Source organism: Danaus plexippus, chromosome 4, assembly GCF_018135715.1.
Source record: "Danaus plexippus chromosome 4, MEX_DaPlex, whole genome shotgun sequence".
In the NCBI taxonomy this organism is placed as follows: domain Eukaryota; kingdom Metazoa; phylum Arthropoda; class Insecta; order Lepidoptera; family Nymphalidae; genus Danaus; species Danaus plexippus.
This window is the reverse complement of record NC_083538.1, coordinates 3,482,388-3,506,621: the sequence shown is the minus strand read 5'-3', so window position 1 is coordinate 3,506,621 and position 24,234 is coordinate 3,482,388. Positions and strand designations below refer to the sequence as shown.

The following is a 24,234-nucleotide window of genomic DNA, read 5'->3' as shown; positions in this document are numbered from 1 at the left end:
TGGCAACCTCAAAATAAATAAATCATATTTTGCAGCCGGCAGCTGCATAAACGTCAATAAAAGAGTTTTATGACTTTGGTAGTCGAAACTCGAAGCTCGCAGCCAGTGTTCAGGCTGTGATTCAAGAATAAGGTGTTGTAGCCTGTAGGTATCAATAAATCAATAAGCGAACATTTCGATAGGACTCCTTTTATTGAAAAATATAATACAATTTTATGAACCTATTTATTTATAAAACATGAATCGTGAAAAACGAGATCCCGATTACCCTGTAGAATTAGAAACTCAATTCATTATGAGAATGCCAGAAACGCCCGGAAAGGCTTTGAGTGAATTAATTAAATCAGGAGAAAATTTTAAGAATAGACTTACGATTCAAATAGAAAACGATATGCGACATGGAGAAGTAAGATTTGACCAATGGGTGCTACATGCTAAAATTGTCGATTTACCTACCATAGTAGAGTCCTGGAAGACCATTGACAGGAAAAGTTTATATAAAACTGCTGACCTCTGCCAATTGATGATATGTAAAGAAGAAGCAGATTCTTGCACTGAAGAAGAATCACCAACCAAAAATAAAAAGAAAGATCCCTTGAAAGTAGACAAGAAATTTCTTTGGGCTCATGGAATTACTCCACCAACTAAAAATGTTCGAAAAAGGCGCTTCAGGAAAACACTAAGAAAGAAATGTACAGAAGGACCTGAGATAGAAAAAGAGGTTAAAAGACTATTAAGAGCTGATAATGAAGCTGTTAGTTTCACTTGGGAAGTAATAAAAGAGGAAGATGAAACTCCTAAAGTCTCTAAAAACGAGGCTACATTGCCTAAAGTGGAGAAAGGCAAGAGCAAGAAAGATACTACACACACCACTCCCAAAACTAATCAGCCATCTAAAGTTGAAGATATTTTTGGTGATGCTTTAAGTGACAGTGATGTTGAAGAAGAAAATATCAGTGTTGATGTAGAAGATAGCAGGTTGTCATTCTATGAAGAACCCTTGTCCGAAAACAATTCTATAAATGCCGGAGACATTTCTAAGGGATCTAGTTTTGCTACACAATTTAAATCTGAAATGTTTGAATCTCCACCAAAGATGTCATCAGCTAACAGGAATCAGTCAACTAAGTATGATAGCAAGCAAAGTGGAGAGCAATCTTCAAGCAGTTATCCCAACACTTCTTCCAGTTTCAAAATGCAAGAGCTTTTTACTGAACTAGAAGAACTCAAACAGAGAAGGCAAAGGACACAACTAGAAATAGCTGGTATGGAGAATATGACATTAAGGCAACGGTTCCAAGATATCCTGAAAACCCTTAACAAGGAGATAATTACTAAAGAAGTTGAATACAACAGATTAAAATCTCATTTAAAATAATTTCTACATTTAATTATAATTATTTAATTACTATTTTAATAGTTACCATTACAATGTTATTATATATTCCTTAATATTCCAGATGCCAAAATAAAATGTAACATTAGTAGTTGATTAAATGTATTTAAATGATATGATTTTTATTTATATAAACATGCTTTCCTATGACACATTGTCTTGAAGTCTGGTTACGATTAAATTTATTAATTTTTCCCTATGATAAAAAATATATATTTCAAATCTGATTACCAGTTACAGACAAAAATATTTTTTACATTTTTTAAACTTTTACTATCTTTCATAAGAGCACTATATTTAAAAAGTGTCGTCATCATATTTTAAAAGGACATATTCGGTCTTTGAAAATGGTCCGAACTCTGCTAATAAATTCATTTATGTACCTACTATCTTGCCAGAAAAAATTTTGAAATATCAAGGGATTCCTAGTTGCCCATAGGTGCCAATAACATATCTAACAAGTATATAGTTTTTTTATACGCGACCGAAATAAAAGTAAAGTAACGAAACATGTGCAAAATATAAAAATTAAACTATATATTTGACTTACATAAAATTTATTTTTTATCTATACTTTATGACTTATGTCAAAATTTTAGAAATCGCTTTAGTGTTTTCAAACTAACTACTATTTATTTCTCTCGTCTGTGCTTGCTTGCTTCTTTTATGACAATATTACAAATCATAAGACATTCTTTGTCTACAAAAGTTGAATACATTAAATTCATTTCAAATACAGTTTTTCGAACCATACGTTTGTAATTACTGCCCCATGGATATTTGATTACTTTTTTTCCGCTGGTAGTGCAAGTACAGGTACACAGACAGTTCTTAATGTCATGATCAATTACTACTTACATCAGAATTTTTTTATAGTCATAGCATATTTTAAGTCTATTAGGAAAATGAGCTTTTAAATGTATCTGCAGTTACGGTCAATATAATGATAAAGGCAGTATTTCACTTATTAATCACATTTATCTATTAAATGAGTATTATTTACTAAATAATACTTATTTGTACCAAAGTTACAAGCAATACCAAATATTACGTTTAAAGTAGAAAGCGTTCCAACACAAAGGTATTGCAATACGGAACCCAGATCTAATGAAAAGTCTATATAATACCCTATATTTATAAACACGTCGTTGCTATGCAACCAATGCAAAACATTATAAGTGTCACAAATACAAACCTAATTAAATTCTAGCAAATTTTATTTTTGTCTTGCCGGTAATTGCAATTACATTATGTCTATACCAGATTTAGCTGTGGAAATAGTTAACAAAACTTTAAAAGATGCGAACGAAGATACTGCACGCACTATAATTTTGGTTGGTAGTAAGTCTGCAGTGAGTATCGAATTGTATACAAATAATTAAAGAGATGCTATAAATTATAACATTGTTTGGATTTAATTTTACAGTATTAACTTATAAATAATACTCTGTTTAGTTTAAAATTATTATTAAAATATGAATATTATTGCGTCTTTGATCATTTGTTGATAACATTTTCTGTATGACCATCAAATTTGTTAGTGATTATGAATTTTAGGGCAAGTCACATCTATTGTACAGTTTTCTGGAAAAATCTGAGACTCCACGAGAGACTTTAGTATTAGAATATTCTTTTGGCAGAAAATCATCTCAAAAGCCTGGCATGGATAAGACAATTTGTCATGTTTGGGAATACGGTGGTAAATTAGAGATGTTGCACAGTGTCCTAATATCAGTTCCTATTAAAGGAAAGTTCTATTTCTGTATTATGGTGGACTTGAGCAAGATTAAAACCATATGGAATGTGCTAGAAACGTGTTATCAAGCAATGAAAGAAAACTATTCTGATTCAGATTATCATCCCGAGTTAGTAATAATCGGAGGAAAATATGATATTTTCAAAAATTATGGTAATGATTTATATGAGCTTTTATATAACACATAAATAGATATGTCAATATAATTTTATTGAAATAAGATTTTTTTCAAATGACATATTAAATGTGAAAAAATTAAACCAATATTTTGTTACTAATTTACAGATAGTGAAATTAAGAAGGTAATCAGTACGACAATGAGGAGTTTTGCACTCATATCCAACGGAAATTTGTTGTTCTATTCTTCAAAGGAACCGCAATTGGTACGACGAGCTAAAGAGATGTTCTTTAACATGGGATTTGGAAATGGAGTTTCATTGAAAGAAAAGAATACAAATTATTCTAAGCCTTTAAGCATCTCTAAGGGCCAAGACACTTGGGAAAATATAGGAATTCCTCAGTCTACACTGGACCAAGTAAAACAATACGTAAAAACAATATATTCTTTAATCCTAATTTATATAAATTCCTAATACCTTTCAGATAAAACAGCGTCACATATCCCGTATTACTCCCGAAATGGATATAAATCAGGAAGTTAAGCCGTTACAACGCAGCCATCCAGAACCTATCCTGGACTCGCTCGCGACTCTAAAATACGACGAGCTCCGTAATATGGAGCATTTTGATCCAGCTCTAAACGAATATTTAATGTTAATTAATTAAAATCAAGGGTGGCAATGCATCCGGAAAACTATGTTGCGGATGTTCATGAGCGACTTTAACTACCTCCATCAGGGAGGCCGTGTACTCGCTTGACGCCTTTGAAATTACTAAAAATAACTTTTTGAACCGATAAACAAATTAAAATATGAACATTAATAATTATACATTTGATATGAGACGAAATTGCCGGGTCCATTGCGTTGCAGGGAGAGGAGCTTCAACAGTGCCCGGGACTTGCGACCCAGGTGTAGGTTTAAGGGACCCCTATCTACCGCGCGTTAAACACTCACCTCCACTGTCCAAGCTCCGCTCTCTACCTAACCAAATTTGAAACAAACCTGCTAGGGCTGCCTTCGACGCACGTTCCAACAATGAACTGATGTTAGTTCTTGGCAGGCTTAAGTCTTTTAGAAGGTTGTAGAGAGATTTGGCTGTTATACCTCTCGCTCCTACTTCTACCGCGTACAAATTTACAACGAACATTTTCTTAGTGTGTTTGTTAGTGAGCTCGTAATACTTGTTGACCTTGATGGCATGATCTTTAGGGATGTTGGTTAAATGTACGTATATATTTAATATCTTATTTATTTTGTATCTCCGTCAAACACTTTAATATAAGCTTAACATTGAATTGAATTAGTGCCATCTCCTGTAATAAAATGAAAATCTTGCCTTGAGAGATAGTTCCATTATATTTACATCATCACGCCACCAATGGATATTTTAAGGCTTTTTATATATAAATCTTCGCACAGTATAGTGTGACGATGCAAAGTTGTGATAAGTATACTGGCTCTCTCATCAATAATACTCTGGAGTTCTGCCGTCCGAAGATAGCACACTGTTACACCCCCCGTCGCAACATTCCCTTGAACAACGTCTTAAGCTGAAGTGTTGCCTCTTTGAGGCATTCATAGAAGGGACGTACTTCCTGAGCCGTCAGACCCATATTTAAAGGCAGGTCCGATTCGGACCACTCAACCTTCCTGATGACGCTGTCAAAGACAATAACAATAGGGCTTGCAGCTATAATCCATCACATCTTAGTGGTTTCACTATAAACAAATATGATACTGGTTATAGATAAAAAAAAATCTATGAAAACCGGTGTATGTATAACAAAAAACACTTGATGATCAACACATGTTGAATGTAAATTAGGCGTTCGGTTGTGTAAATCATATATTGATTAGTGTTCTCGTATAATTCTGATAACAGAGTGATTACTTTTAAAAGGTGTTTATTTTTATAATATTATATAGTTCAAAACATTAATATTATGTTATAATTGCAATGCTTACATTTCCAGACGATGCTGGACGCACTCATTGTCTTACATTAATTATTAAGTATTCTAATCCTGATTCTCTTGAAGGTTGTTATGTTTAGATATTTTTTTGATTATACATATATTCTTAGTATGCTGATTACATTTTTTTTTGTCCCACTGCAATTTTTTTCATTTAATATACATATAGTATAGTATATAATTTATCTTACTTTTTGAGACTCTCTCTGTCTAAATACTTATATTTTATATCATTTGGCCGTTGAAATGTATGTGTAAATTATATTTTTTTAAACTTAATATGGTTGCTTTTTATTTAGATCTTTTTTAATGAACGAACACAAAGAAAAATCCTATAACAGGGAAGATAATGATAATAGAACTTTCAGTACAGTGAAAAAAAAATACTGCGAAATATAAATACTGAAACCTTTTTATTTTATTTTTAAGTAAAATATTAATTTGTTTTATTGTCTCAAATTGAACATAAAATTTAAAAGTAACAAATTAGAAGCAAACTAAATTATTAAATCGTGATGGCCTGGAGGTTAAAAGGCCCGCCTTTCATACGTGAAGGCGCGGGTTCGAAACCTGGCAAGTACCAATGTGATCTTTCGAATCATATGTACTTTCTAAGAGTATTTAGACACCACTGACAAACGGTGAAGGAAAACATCGTGAGGAAACCTGGTCTTGTAATTTCTAATTATAAGATTGAAATCGCCAACCCGTCTTGAGCAAGCGTGGCGATTAATGATCTAGCCTTCTCCATGTGAGAAGAGGCCTTTGCTCAGCAGTGGGCTTCGATAGGCTGATGATGATGATAAATATAAAATAATATGTTATATAATTTTATATTATATAGTTTCGAAAAAACCTTACTATAATTTTTATGTAGATGTACTTGTCTGGATATTTTGAACTAAAATATTTTCTTTACAACATTTTTATAATTCAACACCAATGTAAAAAAATAAATAAATGAAACACATTACAGCCTCGTCGTTTAGGGATTATTTTTACATGAAAACATTAACCAAGAGCAAAGTAAATGAAAATTTACTCAAATTTATCGAATTCTTTATAATTAAGTATATTTATTTATTATACTGATGACACAGAATGTCTGAAAATCGTATAAGACTTCATACAGTTTTGTTTGTCTTTTAATATACTGAAGTTTCTGGTACTAATATTAGGTACCTTAAAATTATTTTATTTCAGGAATTAAACAAGGTAAACAATTTAAATGAAACACGGCAGACGAATTGCCCGTGATCACGGTTGCTGAAAAGTAACCGAAACATCGGGAGCATGTAGTTTTAACAAAAAATAAAGCATGCGCAGTATATCCGAAAAATATTACTTTCATTTAAATGAATAAAACTCGCGAAAGGCTTAGATCTCATTACACAAGGTCTATTGTACATTACAAATTCACCATACATCTATATAGAGTATATATAAAAATAAATAAGGTGAAACACAATAATCTAAATACATATCTCTATTATAAATAAATACATATCTCTATTATAATTTATCATACGTTATACAAAGCCAATATATGTAATTCTCGTTATGTTCGACTCTTCTTCTTCAAGTCTATACATCAAGTTGTTCATTAAGACTTTACAAACCCGAACCACTTAATCTATTCTGGATTTAAGTGCTCTGATTCGTTTGTCTAAGGCCCACAGAGCTCTCCTAGAGACTCCATGTTCTGATATAGCGAGACTGGCCAGTAGACATCGTCGAGCCAGAGTCAAGTCCCCTGTAGACTAAAAAGAATATTTTTCGTTACCTTACAATTTTTATCAGTTTAAACATAAATTTGTTTGAAACTCTCAGATATGTTTTTAATATTTTCAAGAGAACATTTTAATAAAAATGCAGTAAACATTTTCGCATGAAGTCGGGACAAATGTTTTTGTCACAACATAAACAAAACATACTCGAGTTATGACTTATGTGAATATTAAAAGTTTTCATAAATGTGGACTTCTATTCTTTTTTTCGTAAACATTTCAATTAATCAACAGGTTATCTATTAAATATATAAATTGATAAATTAAGTATGTAACTTACCAAAGCAACGTGGGCCAGGTTGAACCATATAGTAGATCGGGACTCTGGATTAGTAAAATGATACAGAGCCTGTCTAAAACAAGGAATTATCAGATCCCACTGATTGCAGTATAGACAACACAGTCCAAGATTATTGTAAATTTCGGGACCTACTGGTGTTGTAGCTAATAGTCTCCTAAAAGATGGTATACAATTAATTATCTTGACATTTGCAATTATGCATTTTATGCAATCGTACATATTTTTACCTGTAATATCGTAAAGCAATTTCTGGCTGGTCATTGTAAAAATTGTACATCGCGATATTAGCAATTGCCTCCATGTTAGTGGGATCTTCCGTTGCAACAATTCTGTAGTACTTAACAGCTACAGCATTATTGCCCATTTTCTCATGTATTCGTGCTTGTTCCAATAAGAGTGGAGTATACTCGTGAAATACTGACAAACCCTGTTTGCAAACTTCAAGAGCGGGAAGCGGTTGTTCTAGACCAACGTACATAGCAATCAATCTTAGATATATTGAAATATGTTTTGTCTGTTTCAACGCCATTCTTAAACATTCTTCCACATTTCTATACATTCCAAGTGTCTCATAACAACGGGCAAGAGAAAACTTCCACCACCAATCATTTGTATCATCCATTTTTTGAGCTTGAAATGCAACCTCCATGGCCTATAAATTTTACTTTAATATATTCAATATGTACATAGAATACATGAAGAAAATCTCAAGGAAATGCTATCAGTCACATTGAAGCAATTCTAAAATCCACTAAAATTTAAAAGTAGAAAGTGGAATGAAAATTCTAGAAACTTTAAAAAACCAACGAGCCAACGCCTTTCACTTTTTTGGGTATAGAAAAACAAATCTTAGTGTTAATTGTCTTAAGAAAAATAATAACTAAAATAAAGATAACTACAACCAATACCTATTCCTCATATTTGTGTATCCACGTCTGCCAATATACCCTAATTGTTCAGTAATTCTCTTTAAATCTAATCAATTAATTTAAAACTATAAGTTCAATAAAGAATCTTTACCAAAATACAAATTAATAACAAACCTTTCGCACGTCGCTTTCACAATAATAAATATATTCAAATAAAGTCTTAGCAGCGGGAAGAAACAATTTGTCATCCTTGTTGAGGAATCTTAGAGTGACAGGAGCGTCTAAGGTGAACGTTGTTCCTCCAGCAATTGCCGTAGCAGCTCTGGAAGCCCTTGATGCAGTATTAAGAACTGATCGGGCTGTTCGAGTTCGGGATGTATTTAATGTAGCTCTCTGGGTATATGTCCTTGGATCCTGACAAAAAACAAAAAAATATGAAATAAAGTCACGTATATTTTTTTCTACTTAAAATTAAACAATTACACCTTCTCATTCCATGTATCCCTGTGCTGTCTCTTTTAGCTACCTACTAGTCGTACTAATATATTATATAATAATATATGTCGAAACCTAAAGTTTTAGTTGTTTTTTTTAGTTTATTAAATCGATTAAAATAGAAATCACAGAAACCTCTTTCCTCGTAAATACGTGGTACCACCAGAGTTTATTATATGACTATACTTTGATGTGAAAGTCCTTTCAAATATTTTACAAGTAACCATTTTGGACGCGTATTTTTTTTTTATAATAGTTTTAATACTTTTACTCACTAGGTTAGCATCAACTTGGGCAGTTTTAACGTTTCTTTGAAATGATGTCCCTGGTCTTGGTGTTTTGGCGACTGTGGTAGATGTCAGTTCGTCCCGTTGAGGATAGTAATTTACTTCTTCATACCCATTACCAGCAATTTTTGCCTGAATAGTCATAGCACGCATTCGTATGTACTCTAACATTCTATCAGTTTTCTCCTGCAGGACTATGTCGCATAACTTAAGACATTTATCATATTGTCTAGTTTTATAAAGATTTAAGATTTTGTACTCCATATGTTTAGCCATCGTTAATATTCTAATCACAAAGTAGGGTTTAGGCGCACTTGCTAATGTATGTTTTGGATTCGTTGCTGAGCAACGAACAGATTGCTGCATATTTCCTTAATTTAAACAACAATTAGCTAAACTATTGTTTTTTAAGTTTAAAATTTTCTTTTAATGATTAATTTCTACCATTTATTTTACAAAATTTGTAAACATTAGGTATATAATATCCCCACGTGTATTAATATTTAAACAAAAAATGAGCAAACTAATGATTTTAATTTATCAAACTATTTTATAACGCCTCGTGCAATCTAAAATAGTGTTAAAAGATCTACAAATAAATCTAATTACAAAAAATACTTTATTATTATTCTATTTCTTCCTTTCCTTATTCCAAGAAATCATTTAAACTAATTGAAATAAAGTGAATATTCAAATACCTTAAGAAAATTCTATATACATATACAATACCTCGGTACATTAGGTGTATAATAAAATAAATGTTCTTGAGTTAAGTAATTTAATACTTACTTGAAATATTCCGAAGAAGTATGACAATGTAAGTAAATAACATTCATTACTAACAGTCCATTTAAATCTTTCAGGTCAGAACACTTTAGCCTTTGTTTAATGTGCTGAAAAAACATTTAATTTTTTCGGAATATATCAGAGTTAAACAACAGTTTCATTCATTTCTCCAAGAGTAGATTTTTAAAAGATAATTTGACACTGTTAAAGAACATAATAGTAAGACTTACATAGCTACTAATTAAAAGCTCTTTTTATTATTTTAGCTTATCATTTTTATTTAAATATTTTAGTCAACTAACATTCTAAACAAAAACTCCAATATAGCTCAAAAATATTCAGTACGCATTAGATCTTCCTTAAAAAAAAAAAAGAAGAAGAAATGGTTTGCAACCACTGTATAAGCTTTCTTTTGGACGAATAAAAAAGGCAACATCTTCATCGTTGTCTCATTCGCAAATCAGGAGTCGAATATTACTAAGATGTTCCTTCGAAATTTTATTTTACTTTTAACCCTTAGTCATTTACTCGTTGCACAAAGTTACAAAAAACCTGGTTGCCACAGACAGGGTTCGTATTTTTTAAGAATGGAGTGATAAGTTTCATATTAAAATTATAATATGACAGCATAATTAAAATTTTACTTTCTGTTTGTTTGTGTTTGTTAGCTATCAGCTATTTGTAATGTTATTGTAAGATTACTTTTAAAATATTTTAGGATTGCTATGAAATAAGGAAGTAATAAATCTTATAATTTTAGATATCTAAATAGTTTATTTCAAATGTTTTGTTTTTTTTTTTAATAAGGTCATACAAGAAGTATTAGTATCCCGGATTGTGTTGAATTTAAAATAACAACAAACGCCTGCCGTGGTTATTGCGAATCGTATTCACTACCCAGCATTATGCTTGGCTTCAAAAGACATCCCGTTACTTCGCTGGGACAATGCTGCAATATTATGGAATCGGAAGACGTAAGTATTGATGACGTTAAATTAATAATAGAATGTATTTTTATAAATGTAACTTAGTTGGGTATAATTTCCTAAAATATTGTCGACCAATTAGAGACACGTTTCAATTCCTTCTCGTTATGGTTTTCTTCATTAAGTTTTATAAATTTCAATGAAAATCCTTTCGTGTTTCAGATCCCAGTGAAAGTGCTATGCTTGGACGGAGAGAGAAATTTAGTATTTAAATCCGCTGTTACCTGTGCCTGCTACCATTGTCAAAAAGAATAAATACTTTCATATAATGCCAATATAGTATTACATGTTCATTTGTTAAAATGCATTGGTCGCAACAATTTAAGGTAGTGTTGTAAAATGTAACTTGCGTTTTTGTAAATAAATTATTTATATAAATAAAACATATCGGATAACTATGTTGCAACATTTTATTTATTCACATCTTATATCAATAGTTGTTAATAGCAGTCAATAAAAAAATAAAACTAATAAATAAATTAAAAGAAATTGATTAATTAGAAATACCTAATACTAAATAAATATTTTTGCCATAAAATGAAATTTTACCAAGAGATGATGACTTATTACTAAATGATGATTTTATTAATTAAGAAACCTTTTTAATAAAGGCACTTATGTATACTTTGCATTTTTAAATAATAAAAAACATACATGTGCTTACACTACACACAGTACACTTCAAAGATGTTGTAGTTTTTCTATCAGGTACAATAAACAATTTCAATAATGCGAGTTACACGCAATATCTATTATTACAATTGTTAAATTATAAACTAAATATATCGACTAGAAGTCCTAATGTGTCAAAAAATATAATTTTTATACCTAGAGCAAAAACCTTAAAATTTTCTATCGCATAATAGCATTTCAAAATATATATCGAAAATAAAAACACTTAAGATAGCTTTTGGACTTTATTACTTATGATGAAATTAGAGAGAAAAATTAAGGATAATTTATTTGAAATTTTGTGAATTAAAGTTTAACTTACGTCAAATAGATTTGGACATAAAACTTAAAAAAATTAAATAATCTTAATGTTAATATAAACATTTTTATCAGTAGGAAAATATATCTTATTCTATATTCAATTAAAATTATTATATTTTATTTATTTCATAGGATATAATTATTTTCTAATAATTATTTTACATATTTAACTCTTTAAAGAAATAATACGGCTATATTTTCTTTTTATACAAAGAGAAATTTTAATAAAAGCCTATTTTTATAAGAACTAAATATTTAGTTATGTGTATTTTCTTGTACTTGAACAATGTTATTATATGAAAATAACGTTAACAATGTAGTTTTGAGTCTTGATTATAAAATGTTGCTCATTAAATTATGTTTTTATTAAGTCGCTACTATCTAGTAGACTAATAAATTTAAGTTATTAAAGAAAAAACCGGAATCCGTGCCTCAAGAATTTAAGCACATTATGTGACGTGTAGTTGTCAAATGTCAATTATGGACAATATTAAAGTCACATTGACGGCCTATGTACTTTTTATCAATACCATGTATTCTTTCGTCCCCTACTTTAATTTAATATTCAGATGATATCTAAAATTATATTATAAAATATAATCTAAAAATTTAAATAAAGATGTTATGGAGGACAAGAATACCACAAATAAGACGCCAGCATGGCAAAACTGTGTTCATTGCCCAAACCTTCTGTTCAACTCTGCCACGGAATTCGAAAGGTAATTGTTTTATTTTTCATTTAGTTGGTATTATTATGTATTTTGTGTATATTAAATTGTAAATATACAAATCCCTTAAATTTATAATTGTATGAGACATTAATAGAAAAATATATTTTATTCCAGGCACATACACGAAAAACACAGTATTAAAGAGGGTTCCATCGTACTATGCCAATATGGGCAGAATGGCATTTGTTCAGCATTGCAATTTGGTGATTTACGAAAAGCAGGATTTAAGTACCACATTAGACAACACCACCTTTATAAAAATAGTATAAATGATGACTGGACATTCTATTCCTCATCACAAAACTTGCCTGCAGTATTGAATGATCCAAACAGAGGCAAGCAGAACAATTTTTTTACTAAAACATGGGGTGACAGCTTTACTGATAAGGTAGATATATATCCTAGTCCATATTTGCCAGTTATAACTCTGGCTCACTTTGAATCATACTGTAAAAAAATATCAAAAAGATTTAAAAGGCACCGACAACTTAAAGAGACTCTACCAGCTAAAAGTAAAACACCAGTAGTGGAAACAGTTTGTGAGATTCCTAGCATCTTTTATGAGCAATCTTTAGCTCTTAATGACCCTCAAAACTTCAGTAAAGTTTTTCCTGGGTTATCAAACACACAGGACATAAATAGCACCATAAGGTCACTCCAAGAAACTTTGAGTACATACCTTGATATAATTGAAATGAAGATATCAAAACAGGTAGCGCAGAAATCTGATGCCTTTTTCCATGCTATGCTTTCTCATGACACTATCATGGAACAGATGGCGAGAGCCGTTAGAACAGTTCAAAATACAAGGAGGGATATAAAAGATGTTAAAGAGAATTTAACTGATAGTCCTTTAAAATTAATAAGCCTCACTAGAATCAACAAAAACCTTAACAATGTTCATGAACTCTTGAAGTTAATGGGAACAGTGCAGCAAACCCAACCTATGATTCAACTTCTTTTAAGTACTTCAGACTATGTTGCTGCTCTTGACTTAATAAGCTCTACACAAAGAGTTCTATCGACAAGATTATCGGGTATACAAGCCTTCAGACATTTATCACCACAGCTGACAGAGATGAAAAGGTTGATACACAAGATGTTAAGCAATGAATTTCTAAGATTTATTATTGCTGACATAAACAGACCTCTAAAAGATACTGCTGATTTACCAGAAAGAGATAAAATTGTGTCCATTGTATCTGGTATACTCCGTTTGAAAGAATTTGATTTTCTAGACATATTCAAAACAGAAGCAATGACTTCAATTCAAACGACTATAAAACAATGTGTCATAGAAATAATATCAGATAGAGATGGTAGTACAGAAATAGTATTAAGGGGATCTAATACAGACACATGGTTGCTTTGTAACGAAGGTATCATCTTTCTTCAGAAAGTCACTCCCAATATAGTTAATTTATTTAGAAGAATTTTATCTTTGTGTAATTTAATATTGGATGTCAGTCAAATGAGTGACATCACAGGAAATGATAGTGAAGATATATGGACACAGGATGAGCTTTTATTAATTGAGGATAAAATTAAAAAACTTATTATCTCACTGTCTGACTACAGCAACGAAAAATGTGCCAATCTCATTGTAACTAAGACGGATAGAGACTACGTTTTCACAGATTTAACACAACTATCAAAATTATCAAAGCTAATAGAAGACTTTTCAAAGGAGTGCGAAAATATAACAGGACACTACAGTAATTCAATGAAATTGGCGTTAAGAAGTTTTGCTATGAAATATATTCAAAATTTGCATTCTGATAGACGGGTACAACTGACCACAGCTCTTAACAGTGAGAGATGGAAAATTGCTGATGTACCATATGAGTTACAGAGTGTAATAAACAAAATATGTGAAATTGGGGAAATACCTTCAACACTTAATTACGAAAGTGGCAAGGCTGATGGTAAATATTTAATTATAGATAAGGAGAGCTATGCTGTCGTTGCGACAGTGCAACTTTTGATAAAAATTCTACTTGAGTACTGTGACGCAATAAAACAGTCTCCAGATATTGTTCAATATTTAGTTCATTGTATGTTAGAATTGATGAGATTGTTTAATTCTCGATGTTGCCAGTTGGTTTTGGGTGCTGGAGCTATACAGAGTGCTGGATTAAAAACAATTTCTACATCAAATTTAGCTTTAGTGTCTAGATCACTTCAAGTAATACTTTGGCTTTTACCATTAATAAAAAAATTATTAGAAGAAAATAGCTCCAAAGATTTGTCCCTCGGTGGATTTAACAGCATTGAGAGTGACATAATTGGTCATAAGAAGGAAATTGAGAGCAAAATCTGTTTCATAGTGAGCAACATGTTGAGTTCTCAGTTAGTTGGCTGGGAAGCTAAGCCTCCAGTACCTTCGCAGACATTCCGTAACATTTCTAAACACTTGGTCAAACTGCATGAAGCTCTCATAGATATTTTACCTTTAGAACAAATCCGAAATATTTACATGAAAGTACACGACAATTTTAAAGACAAATTACGAGAACAATTAAGCAAAATGAACATAGTTGCGAACGGTAGCCCCCAGCACGGTGTTGTGACTTCTGAATTAACTTTTTATTTACAAACCCTCAAAACATTAAGAGTGATCAATGAAAACGATCCTGAGGATAATATTTTATATGATATTTGGTTACATTAAATTCATAGGTTAAGGGCACATTGCTTTGTATTTGTCCATAATTATTTGATAAATATATGAAAACAACTGTCAAGTCTGCAGATATTATTCTAAATGTCACATTCTTATGGCCAAAGATTTCTTTAATTCACACCCTTAATGCTTGAAAAACGGTAATTAATATCCCCGAAGAATAAGTGCAGTTATTACATAGACTGAGAAAGTTTATTATGTTGACCAGATTGCATATGAAATGTTACATTCCTTAGATTATAATTTATACTAGAATAATCTCAAATATTAGGTATTTACTATAAAAGTTTGTGTGATATATTTTAAAAGGATTGTTTGTAAATAAAGTAATATTTCTATTATTTATAGGTTGCATACAATTAATAAATATGTTAAATATATTATGGTGCATGCTTTTAATGCAAGTTTTTTTCATATTTTTTTTTTTTTTGCTGAATTTAATACGGTTTTTAATTACTAGTGTAGGAAACTTACGAAGGTTGGTGGACGAAAATACATATTTGCAAGAATTTTTTTTTAAGATAACTTTATTATAATAAATTTTTGAGAACAAAAATAACACTGCCATAAAATGTATCGGATAACAAATATTTCGATACTTTATTTATTGTCATAAATCAATCAAAATTTTACAGAAAATCACATTTGTAATAAGCGACAAACACTATATTGATAGTGTCAGTAATCAGACACGAGCTTTTTAGAATAGTCAATGTATGAAAAGTTTCCTTGGGTTAAACAATTAAATAGACAAAACAAAAAATCTATTAGCTCATCCACTTCTATACTTAAAGGTATGTACGGCAGAATAGACTTTTTAGCTTAAAACCATATACACCACATAAAATAATTATTCTTAATTCTTATATTAATCTATTAAGTTATCACAAATTGTTAAATATCATAAAAATATGAAGCCAATGGATACCTTATAATGAATGCTACACATGTACATAACACTTGAAACATTAGTAACATTACAGTCAATCTGACCTCAGACATTGGCCCAAACTTAATCAAAAACAGATTAATCAGTGTCATATTATTCATAACTATAGATGCATCATCTTCAAGTTTATCAATTAAATGAAAAAATGATAGAACCACTACAATTTTTTTGCTAAGATATTTCTGATCTTTTTTTGGAATAACTGTCCTGCTTGCTTGGAGCAAATTTGTTTCTGCGCTATACTTAGGTAGTCTGTGTCTTGGACAGGGGATAATATGAAATAGTTGTGGTACTGAGTACAAAAAATTTATAATTTGGGGTAGGAAGAACAAAAGGACAGTCTTACTAAAGTGGCTAAGTATGCCTACTACGGCAAATGTCATCCCTGACACATAACAGAAGGTATCACCAACAAATACTCTTGAAGGGTACCTAAAAAATGTTTAATAAAGTTAAGTATATATCACGAAATATATATTTCTTATAATACTTCATACTAACCAATTATGCTTGAATAAAGCCAATGTAGTAGAAAGGTAAGGTATCATAATATGCAATGAAAAGTAGTGAGCTTTGAATTGATCTCCTTTTAGCTCAAGTAAATTGAAAATTATTATGGACAAAGCTATAACTAGTGACTGGCCTACTTCAAGGCCGTTTATTCCAGCTAAAATATTAATTGCATTTGTGCAGAAAACCGCCAGCATTCCCATATATATATAATACAGAAAACCTGCAATTGTTAAAAAATTTCAAATAAATGTATCAATGAAACAATTATAATATTTTAATATGACGAAAAGCTCACCGATATTCACAGAAACTCCAAAAAAATGCCTCAATGGGAGTGGCACAACAAAAGTTGTTGAGTTGAAGTTAACATAATACACAACCAACAATGGGAGTGATGCGACTGTTGGCAGGAGAAGTTTGTATCTCCACTTGAGGTTCAATACATCATCAGCAAAGCCCAGTAGCAACATACAACATATAGAGAGTAAAGCTGCTAGTAGTTCCGCAAACTGTAAAGAAATAAATCAAGGTCAACAAGTAGTTCGAGCTTGCTATTGAATTCACTAAGAATAGGTTCGTTACAAATTTGGTTAGGTAGAGAGAGGAACTTGGACGGTGGAGGTGAGTGTTTAACATCCGTTAGATAGGGGATCCTTAAACCTACACCTACACAAGTCCCAAGCACTGTTTAAGCTCCTCTCCCTGCAAAGTGATGGATCCAAAAACCGCAAGGTGATTCCATGGAATTCTGAGAGGTTTCATCTCCTACCTCGTAGGAAAACCATTCTATCATTCTTTCTTTAAAAATAGCCTAAAAACTAACCTCATTATGGGGAAAGCTTCCCCTATCCATCAAATCATTTCCAAAAGCTATTGGTATAAATAAGAATATTGTAACCAAAAATATACATCCCGACACAACACCAAGGGCTTCTGGACTGTAACACAAGAGATTGTTAAATATTATTATGTTAAACAATTTAAACATCTTAAAATATGTACTTACATTTTCTCTTGTGAGACTTTGCATAAATCTATGCCATATAAACCAGCATTAATAAATAAATGCTTTAACTTTGGTATTAATTCGTCAGTGATTAAATAAGCAATAACACAGTATATTATTAAAATAATTATTGACCACATCTTGCTACCTAATGTGATTTATAAAATTGTAGATTCCTATTTTTCTTATTATTATAGATTTTAACATAACGCCTTTAAAATCATAATGTGCCACGATTTCAACGAGTTATAACTATATTGATAGGACATATCACATAACTGATATGAGAACAATTGTTAACTTTTGCCGACTATCGCAATATGTCAAAACAAATAACAACTACCTAGCACTGTCAAAATGTCAAAAAAGTTCAACATAGTATTGATATTAAGATAGTAAAAACCTAACATGTGTACCAATGAAATATATAAGTTATAGATTTTTAGAATGTTCAAAACTTAAGTTTTTAATTTTTTCTACATAAGTTTATTTTATAACAGGTCAAAATAAAAAGTGTTTTAAGCTTTAATCTAACCAGGGATTTACACTCGCGTCCGAGTTGCGAGACGAGGCACGAGCCGAAGCATGAGGTGACAGTTTGAATAGTCGCTCAAGAGTGTAAATTAGCGTTTTTATTACGAGTTAATTGAGTCTGGAATCGTTTGTAATTTATCAAATGCTGATACGTCATTGTTGAAAAACTAAATTGTGTTGACAGTTGACACTTAGTAGTAAGAGTAACTAGTAAGCAAGTATCTATCTATTAAGTGTATCAAAACATATATCTCTTAGTGACTTCGTTTTATAAGGATTAAATATTTAATCTTTCTAATTTTAGTTATAATATTACCTTGTAACTTGTGGTAGTAATAATTAAATAAAATCATACAATGAGTACTATGGAAGAAATTGAAGAAGAGTCCAAAGCAGCAGCAGAGAAGATGGTCATGAATATGATGCAAAGACCAGGGCAGCTTGAGAAGGTTCAGTGTTATACTAACATACATAAAGACCGAAATAAATAACGAATTTTAACAGTGATTCAAGTGGGTGGTTACCATATAAATTTGACTTGTGTACTTTTAGGTAGAGCAATATAAAAAAAGAATTACTCATAAGAAAGCCTCTATAGAAGCACAACTGAAGTCAGCAGTTCAAGGAAAGCTAGATGGGGTTAGCGTTGGATTAAAACAATTACAAGAGTGTTTGGATGACATTCATTTAATAAGTAACAAGTAATTTATTGAACATTATTTTTAGATTATAAATAATAGCAAATAAAAGAAAATTTTATTAAATTTTATATAGAATTTAATATTCCTATCTTTAGTCACTATAACTATGGTGTATAAAAATATTTTGCACTAATTACAGAATGGATGAACTAGAAGATCTGTTGAAAGGTGTACCACCGTTAGTGGCGTCATTACAAGCAGTGAGGGAAGAGGATTCACGTCACTCACAGTACGTGACAGCAATGGATAGCTTAAAACATATATTTACAGTTCCAGAGAGTGTGGCTAAAACAAAACAATGGATAGGAGAGGGAAAACTATTGCATGCCCATCAGGTGCATAAAAAAAAACATATATGTTATATATATATATACATTATTGCCAGTTTATTTAAATAAGATTTTGCATGTCTGAGCATGGTATCCATTTCCAATAACATTTCCTTCTTAACCCAATATTATAACTTACATCTTTATATAAACAAAAATATTTTGAGTATTAATGTTGCCCCAAAAAATATATTTTTATAATGAATTTCCCTCATTAACTTAAAGATATTTGAATATAATTCAATAAAAATCTTAAACAAAATTTAATACTAATATGATGATAACTTAAATGATGTAATTATATGAATATTATGACTTTTTAGTGTTTAAGTGACTTGGAGAATTCAAGAGATGATCTCCTATATGAGTTACACAGGTTACCGAATCAGTCGTCACATGATAAGATCATGCTCAAGGCATATTTTGAAGATGTGGAGATGGTATCAAATTTGCTTGAGAAACAGATAAAATTAATTTTAGCCAGAACTTTGAACACGGTTAGGAAGGAACCGACGGTCATTGTGACAGCTCTAAGAATAATTGAGAGAGAAGAAAAAAGAGACCAAATGGCATTGCAGGTAATTAAATAGTAATGTGATGTTTGAAGACGGAGAACCTTCACTTGGCATGTATTAAAATAAAGTTTTAAATCTTATGAGTATTGTATTTTATAAGGTATATATGAATAGAATATTTTGTGTAAGAACATCTTTTTCGGAATTCTTAGCAGGAGAGTTTAGAAGAAACCTTCAAACAGTAGGGGATATAAACTAAGTAACTTAAATTTTAATCAGATTTTCTTAGAGCCAGGATATTTAGGGGCATGTGTTTTCATGACAGTGTATGTGTAAATAAAAATATAATTTCGGATTTATGTCTCGTTGTTTCCGTATTCAGTTGAATAACTTATGTAATTAAAACATGTTTCTATATCTTTCACATAATTTTATATGGCAAATAAAGGATAGTGTGTTATTTTTTAGACTTATTTAAAACCTTTATCGTTACTATTTAAGGTTTTAAATATATATATATATATATATATAAGGTTTTATATCTTCATTACAGCAACAGGATCAATCTGGTTTCATGCCTCCGGGTAGACCTAAGAATTGGCGGACCAAAGCTTTCGAAGTCCTAGAATGTGCTGTTGCTCAACGGGTTGAAGGCACCCGTGTTGATGAAAGGGAAGATAATAAGCTATGGCTGATAAGATACTTGGAGTTAACGAGACAACTCATACTGGAAGACTTGAGAGTTGTTAAGACATTATGTGTGCCATGTTTCCCTCCGCACTATGACATTGTCAATAAATACGTGAACATGTATCACACTTGTTTGTCATCTAGTGTAAGTTTACTATACTATACTACTATACTATATATATTAAGCATCCTAAGTGAAAGACTTTTTAAGACACATAAAACCTTCCTTTGTGGAAAGTGTTGTATTATTTAGATTTTCTACATGAATATTAAAATATGTTATGTATCTTTGTAGTTGCAAGATATAGTACAGAACGGTTTAGAGGGTAATGAGTATGTAACACTACTGTCTTGGATCCTGAACACATATGCTGGCACAGAATTGATGGGGAGTCCAGAGGTTGCCATCGACGTTTCAACTTTACCACCATTACTCAGCGATGATATTATGCAGAAATTACAAGATGAATATTTACAAGTAAGCTATATAACCTTACCATATGTTCTTTTGTATTGCCAGTTAAAAAATTTAGTAAACTATTTTATACAATAAAAAAATTTTAATTTTTTTTTTTGTATCTTCTAAAAAAATCATGGTATATTATTTATGAATTTTAATATGAGAATTATATGTATGATTATAGCCTGAGTAAAAAATATAAGATCACTAAATGTGACTTTTTTTATATTCAGAAAATGGAAGCTAATTATATGGAGTGGATGGAGAAGGCGTTGTCCACGGAGCGCGCTGGCTGGTCTGCGGAGCGCCCGCCGGATGTAGAGCCTCACACGAACGCGTTCCACACACACGCACCGCTCATCATATTCCAGATGATCGACCAGAACTTGCAGGTGGAATTTATTATAACATTAAAGCTTCGTCTAATATTAATTTTTATATGAGAAATCATTTCTTAAAGCTTATATTTTAGCAAATAACTACTAAATTTATATTAATTATTTAAATTAAATCCGATAAAAACAGGAGTCCTGGAACCTAGGAAATTAGTGATTCCGATGTTTTGGCGAATTGTTTTAATATTAAAAAAGCAATGGTAGCTATAAAGCGTCGACAGTAGCTTTATAAAAACGTTTCTTTTGTAATGAAACATCAGAAGACTTTTATATAAGAGGCTCTTCTGTCCTAATATGGCAATTAATGCCTAATTCACCTAATCAAATAAGGGTGCGATAGTTTAGTGGGTCAAACAACTTGCATTTGATATTTCCGTTGCAAATTCAAATCCACAATAAATATATATATATATTCGAATATTTTTAATTCAAAATTTTTCCATTTAAATTTTGATTCATTCTTGTAAACTAAACTCATTCTTTTTCACACAAATTCTCTGTAAGTATTAGTAGATGCTCTAGGAAATGTTTCCAACACATTAACAAATACGATTCCGACCTTATAGCTAATGATAACAAGAGATCAGATTTTTATTAATTTGTAAAATATTGATACTTAACAATTATTGTATTATAATAATGTATAATATTTTTTAAGGTTACCGAGACTATCAGCAAGGATATAACCTTCAAGGCGTTGTTGCTGAGCATCGATCAGGTCACACGTTTCGGTAACATGTACAGAGAGGGCGTTATACAATTTAAGGCAAGTACTTCTCATTATATTTTTATTAAGATACAATTATCTATTAACAGATAATGTGTTTATAATTATATAATTAAGTGTATGTCTTCATATTGATTTTTTTCCCTTTAAACCACTACTTAATTTTAGGGATAGAAGAAAAATATAGTGACTAACAAATATCAGTCGATTTTGTTTATTTGTTAGGCGCCACCGAGTTGTATAGATTTTTCTTTTGGAACCGTATATATATAGCATTTCGCCCATAAAATTCAAAGACCTGTTATAAACAGCTTAGTAACAGTATAACTATGATACACAGAACACTCACTTCTCGGACCGTTCCCGCATGGCGTACTTCACACACCACATGATAACTATAGTGAACAACAGCGAGCAGATGGTAAGGCTCGCACAGCAGACGCAGAGCCGCCGCTGGCCGCCGGCCAAGCACCATCCGCCCGCTGAACGGAGTTTCGACAAACTGCTGACAACCTTCCAGGTGAGAAGACTCGAAGTGAAGAATGAAATTACATACACACACAGATACACACCCACACACAGATACACGCACACACACACGCGCCCTCACACATTCACAAACACAAAATGAACATTTAGACATACGTCACATTGATTAATTAAGTAAAAAAGCAGTAAACTCTTCTTCAGAATCTGAGAGATGAAGCAGCAAAGTTCTTACTGGAGGAAGCTTTTTTGGATTTGGAAGAGCATTTCGACGACCTCTTTACTGTTAAGTGGTTAGCTTCGACCATACCTGTGGATACGATCTGCGTCACTCTAGAAGACTACTTCCAGGATTACAACCACTTGAGAGAGAAGAATTTCGAATATGTCATAAATGAGGCCCAGAACCTCGTGTACAGGAAATATATAACCGCAATGCTCTCAAAGAAAATAACTTTCAAAACGTCCGAGGAGGCCCAGCAGGCAGCTGTGAAAATTGTCAAAGAGGCGAACCAATTGCGCTCGTTCTTCAGAAAAATTGCTTTGAATGCTGAAGGCATCAATGTAGACTGGCCCTTCGAAGTTATCAGTTTATTGGCTGAAGTAAGTTGTGCTATCGAAATAATCTTAAGTCTCTTTACGCTTGAATTTTAAATTTTTATTATCTTTTGACATTCAAAAATAAAACACAAGGCGTAGATGCCATAAGCATTATTGCTGCACTTTAAAAAAAATTTTCATCCACCCAGGTACTTCGTTGTCAGGACATCGAGATGCTCTCGCTAGACCTGCACAGTCTGCTGGAGAAGTGTCCGTCCATGTCCGAGGAGCAGATGGTCCGTCTGCTGGCCCTACGAGGAGATGTGCCTCGCTCGCACGTGCGGGACACAGTGACCCATGTGCGGGCCGCACGGCAGCCGCCCCGCGCGCCCCCTCACCCCGCCATCACACAGCTCTTCAAGGACATCACCTTCAACGATCGTCTGCTGTCTCATTTCACTTTATGAGTGTGAGCAGGACAACAAATAACCCGACTGAACTTACATCCGCGGACCTTCAGTGACCTGTCACATTCTACTTTTTAAATATGAAGAGGACATTATAACGACTATTCTTGGCGCCTTACGTCATCTGTCTCATTTGATTTTATGAGTGTAACGAGGACAACAAATAACTTGACTGAACTTAAATCCGCGGACCCTCGGTGACCTGTTTTATTTTTCTTTTTAAATTTGAAAAGGACATTATCACTACTCTTCTTGGCGCCTTATATCATGTGTCTCATTTGTTTCTATGAGTTGGAGGAGGACAGCATGTTTGCACTTACACCTCTCGACAAATTATCGTCTCTTTAAGTATCGGCCTCTGTTATCTGTCTACCCTCAACTTATGAGTATAAAGATTTGCCTTTTAGAAGTATTGCCTGCTGGATTCAGCAAAAATATCCGATTTACGGATGTTATAATGATGGAATCGGTCACAGGATAAAAGACGCCTAAATACCAAATATTAATTAATTTGAATTCGTCTTTGTGTCTGCTCGATATGATAAGTTATTTATTCCAATAACGTCAAACCATAGATCGATTGCATTCTACTGAATGTTTAAAAAGTAAAAACTGTTATTATACTATACTATTATTATTCAAAGATGTTGTTATAAATTAAATTTATAATAAAACTTATATGTAATTGTTTTCTATATATTAATTACCAACTAGATATATTTTTGTTATAATTATAAGGTCATTTAATATTATATAT

General features: G+C 31.7%; 7 protein-coding genes across 10 annotated transcripts; 5 read left to right on the top strand and 2 right to left on the bottom strand.

Annotated features, from left to right (window-relative positions):
- The first annotated feature begins 48 nt into the window (after nucleotides 1-48).
- On the top strand, nucleotides 49-1,510 carry LOC116768597 (transcription initiation factor TFIID subunit 7-like). The gene has a single exon (XM_032659343.2). The coding sequence runs from the start codon at nucleotides 239-241 to the stop codon at nucleotides 1,376-1,378; it is 1,140 nt and encodes a 379-aa protein (XP_032515234.2). The 5' UTR covers nucleotides 49-238; the 3' UTR covers nucleotides 1,379-1,510.
- A 1,059-nt stretch (nucleotides 1,511-2,569) lies between these two features.
- Nucleotides 2,570-5,520, top strand: LOC116768599 (cytoplasmic dynein 2 light intermediate chain 1). Of its 2 annotated transcripts, XM_061527167.1 has the most exons (5): nucleotides 2,570-2,748; nucleotides 2,954-3,305; nucleotides 3,438-3,454; nucleotides 3,524-3,688; nucleotides 3,756-5,520. In XM_061527167.1, exons 1-5 carry the CDS (start codon nucleotides 2,647-2,649, stop codon nucleotides 3,936-3,938), a joined length of 819 nt encoding a protein of 272 aa, XP_061383151.1. In that variant the 5' UTR covers nucleotides 2,570-2,646; the 3' UTR covers nucleotides 3,939-5,520. The 2 variants fall into 2 exon arrangements, with proteins under 2 accessions (XP_061383151.1, XP_032515235.2); XM_032659344.2 differs by having other exon boundaries at nucleotides 3,438-3,688.
- A 1,249-nt stretch (nucleotides 5,521-6,769) lies between these two features.
- LOC116768652 (tetratricopeptide repeat protein 8) lies at nucleotides 6,770-9,276 on the bottom strand. Its single transcript, XM_032659427.2, has 5 exons — nucleotides 8,975-9,276; nucleotides 8,379-8,618; nucleotides 7,563-7,987; nucleotides 7,315-7,489; nucleotides 6,770-7,007 (listed from the first exon to the last, which is right to left on the bottom strand). Exons 1-5 carry the CDS (start codon nucleotides 9,260-9,262, stop codon nucleotides 6,876-6,878), a joined length of 1,260 nt encoding a protein of 419 aa, XP_032515318.2. The 5' UTR covers nucleotides 9,263-9,276; the 3' UTR covers nucleotides 6,770-6,875.
- A 963-nt stretch (nucleotides 9,277-10,239) lies between these two features.
- Nucleotides 10,240-11,136, top strand: LOC116768622 (thyrostimulin alpha-2 subunit). Its single transcript, XM_032659375.2, has 3 exons — nucleotides 10,240-10,342; nucleotides 10,580-10,746; nucleotides 10,921-11,136. Exons 1-3 carry the CDS (start codon nucleotides 10,255-10,257, stop codon nucleotides 11,011-11,013), a joined length of 348 nt encoding a protein of 115 aa, XP_032515266.1. The 5' UTR covers nucleotides 10,240-10,254; the 3' UTR covers nucleotides 11,014-11,136.
- Nucleotides 11,137-12,246: 1,110 nt separating this feature from the next.
- On the top strand, nucleotides 12,247-15,569 carry LOC116768837 (vacuolar protein sorting-associated protein 54). Its single transcript, XM_032659680.2, has 2 exons — nucleotides 12,247-12,470; nucleotides 12,597-15,569. The coding sequence occupies exons 1-2, from the start codon at nucleotides 12,376-12,378 to the stop codon at nucleotides 15,151-15,153; spliced, it is 2,652 nt and encodes an 883-aa protein (XP_032515571.2). The 5' UTR covers nucleotides 12,247-12,375; the 3' UTR covers nucleotides 15,154-15,569.
- A 218-nt stretch (nucleotides 15,570-15,787) lies between these two features.
- On the bottom strand, nucleotides 15,788-18,006 carry LOC116768840 (UDP-N-acetylglucosamine--dolichyl-phosphate N-acetylglucosaminephosphotransferase). Its single transcript, XM_032659682.2, has 5 exons — nucleotides 17,634-18,006; nucleotides 17,451-17,565; nucleotides 16,923-17,136; nucleotides 16,616-16,847; nucleotides 15,788-16,546 (listed from the first exon to the last, which is right to left on the bottom strand). The coding sequence occupies exons 1-5, from the start codon at nucleotides 17,771-17,773 to the stop codon at nucleotides 16,060-16,062; spliced, it is 1,188 nt and encodes a 395-aa protein (XP_032515573.2). The 5' UTR covers nucleotides 17,774-18,006; the 3' UTR covers nucleotides 15,788-16,059.
- Nucleotides 18,007-18,257: 251 nt separating this feature from the next.
- On the top strand, nucleotides 18,258-24,162 carry LOC116768838 (exocyst complex component 3). Of its 3 annotated transcripts, none has more exons than XM_061526213.1 (12): nucleotides 18,258-18,377; nucleotides 18,472-18,616; nucleotides 18,720-18,868; nucleotides 19,008-19,203; nucleotides 19,521-19,775; nucleotides 20,266-20,547; nucleotides 20,698-20,880; nucleotides 21,096-21,254; nucleotides 21,916-22,023; nucleotides 22,325-22,504; nucleotides 22,675-23,073; nucleotides 23,220-24,162. In XM_061526213.1, exons 2-12 carry the CDS (start codon nucleotides 18,524-18,526, stop codon nucleotides 23,475-23,477), a joined length of 2,262 nt encoding a protein of 753 aa, XP_061382197.1. In that variant the 5' UTR covers nucleotides 18,258-18,377; nucleotides 18,472-18,523; the 3' UTR covers nucleotides 23,478-24,162. The 3 variants fall into 3 exon arrangements, with proteins under 3 accessions (XP_061382197.1, XP_032515572.2, XP_061382199.1); XM_061526215.1 differs by lacking the exon at nucleotides 18,258-18,377 and adding an exon at nucleotides 18,393-18,420 and having other exon boundaries at nucleotides 18,484-18,616; XM_032659681.2 differs by lacking the exon at nucleotides 18,258-18,377 and having other exon boundaries at nucleotides 18,392-18,616.
- The last annotated feature ends 72 nt before the right edge of the window (nucleotides 24,163-24,234 follow it).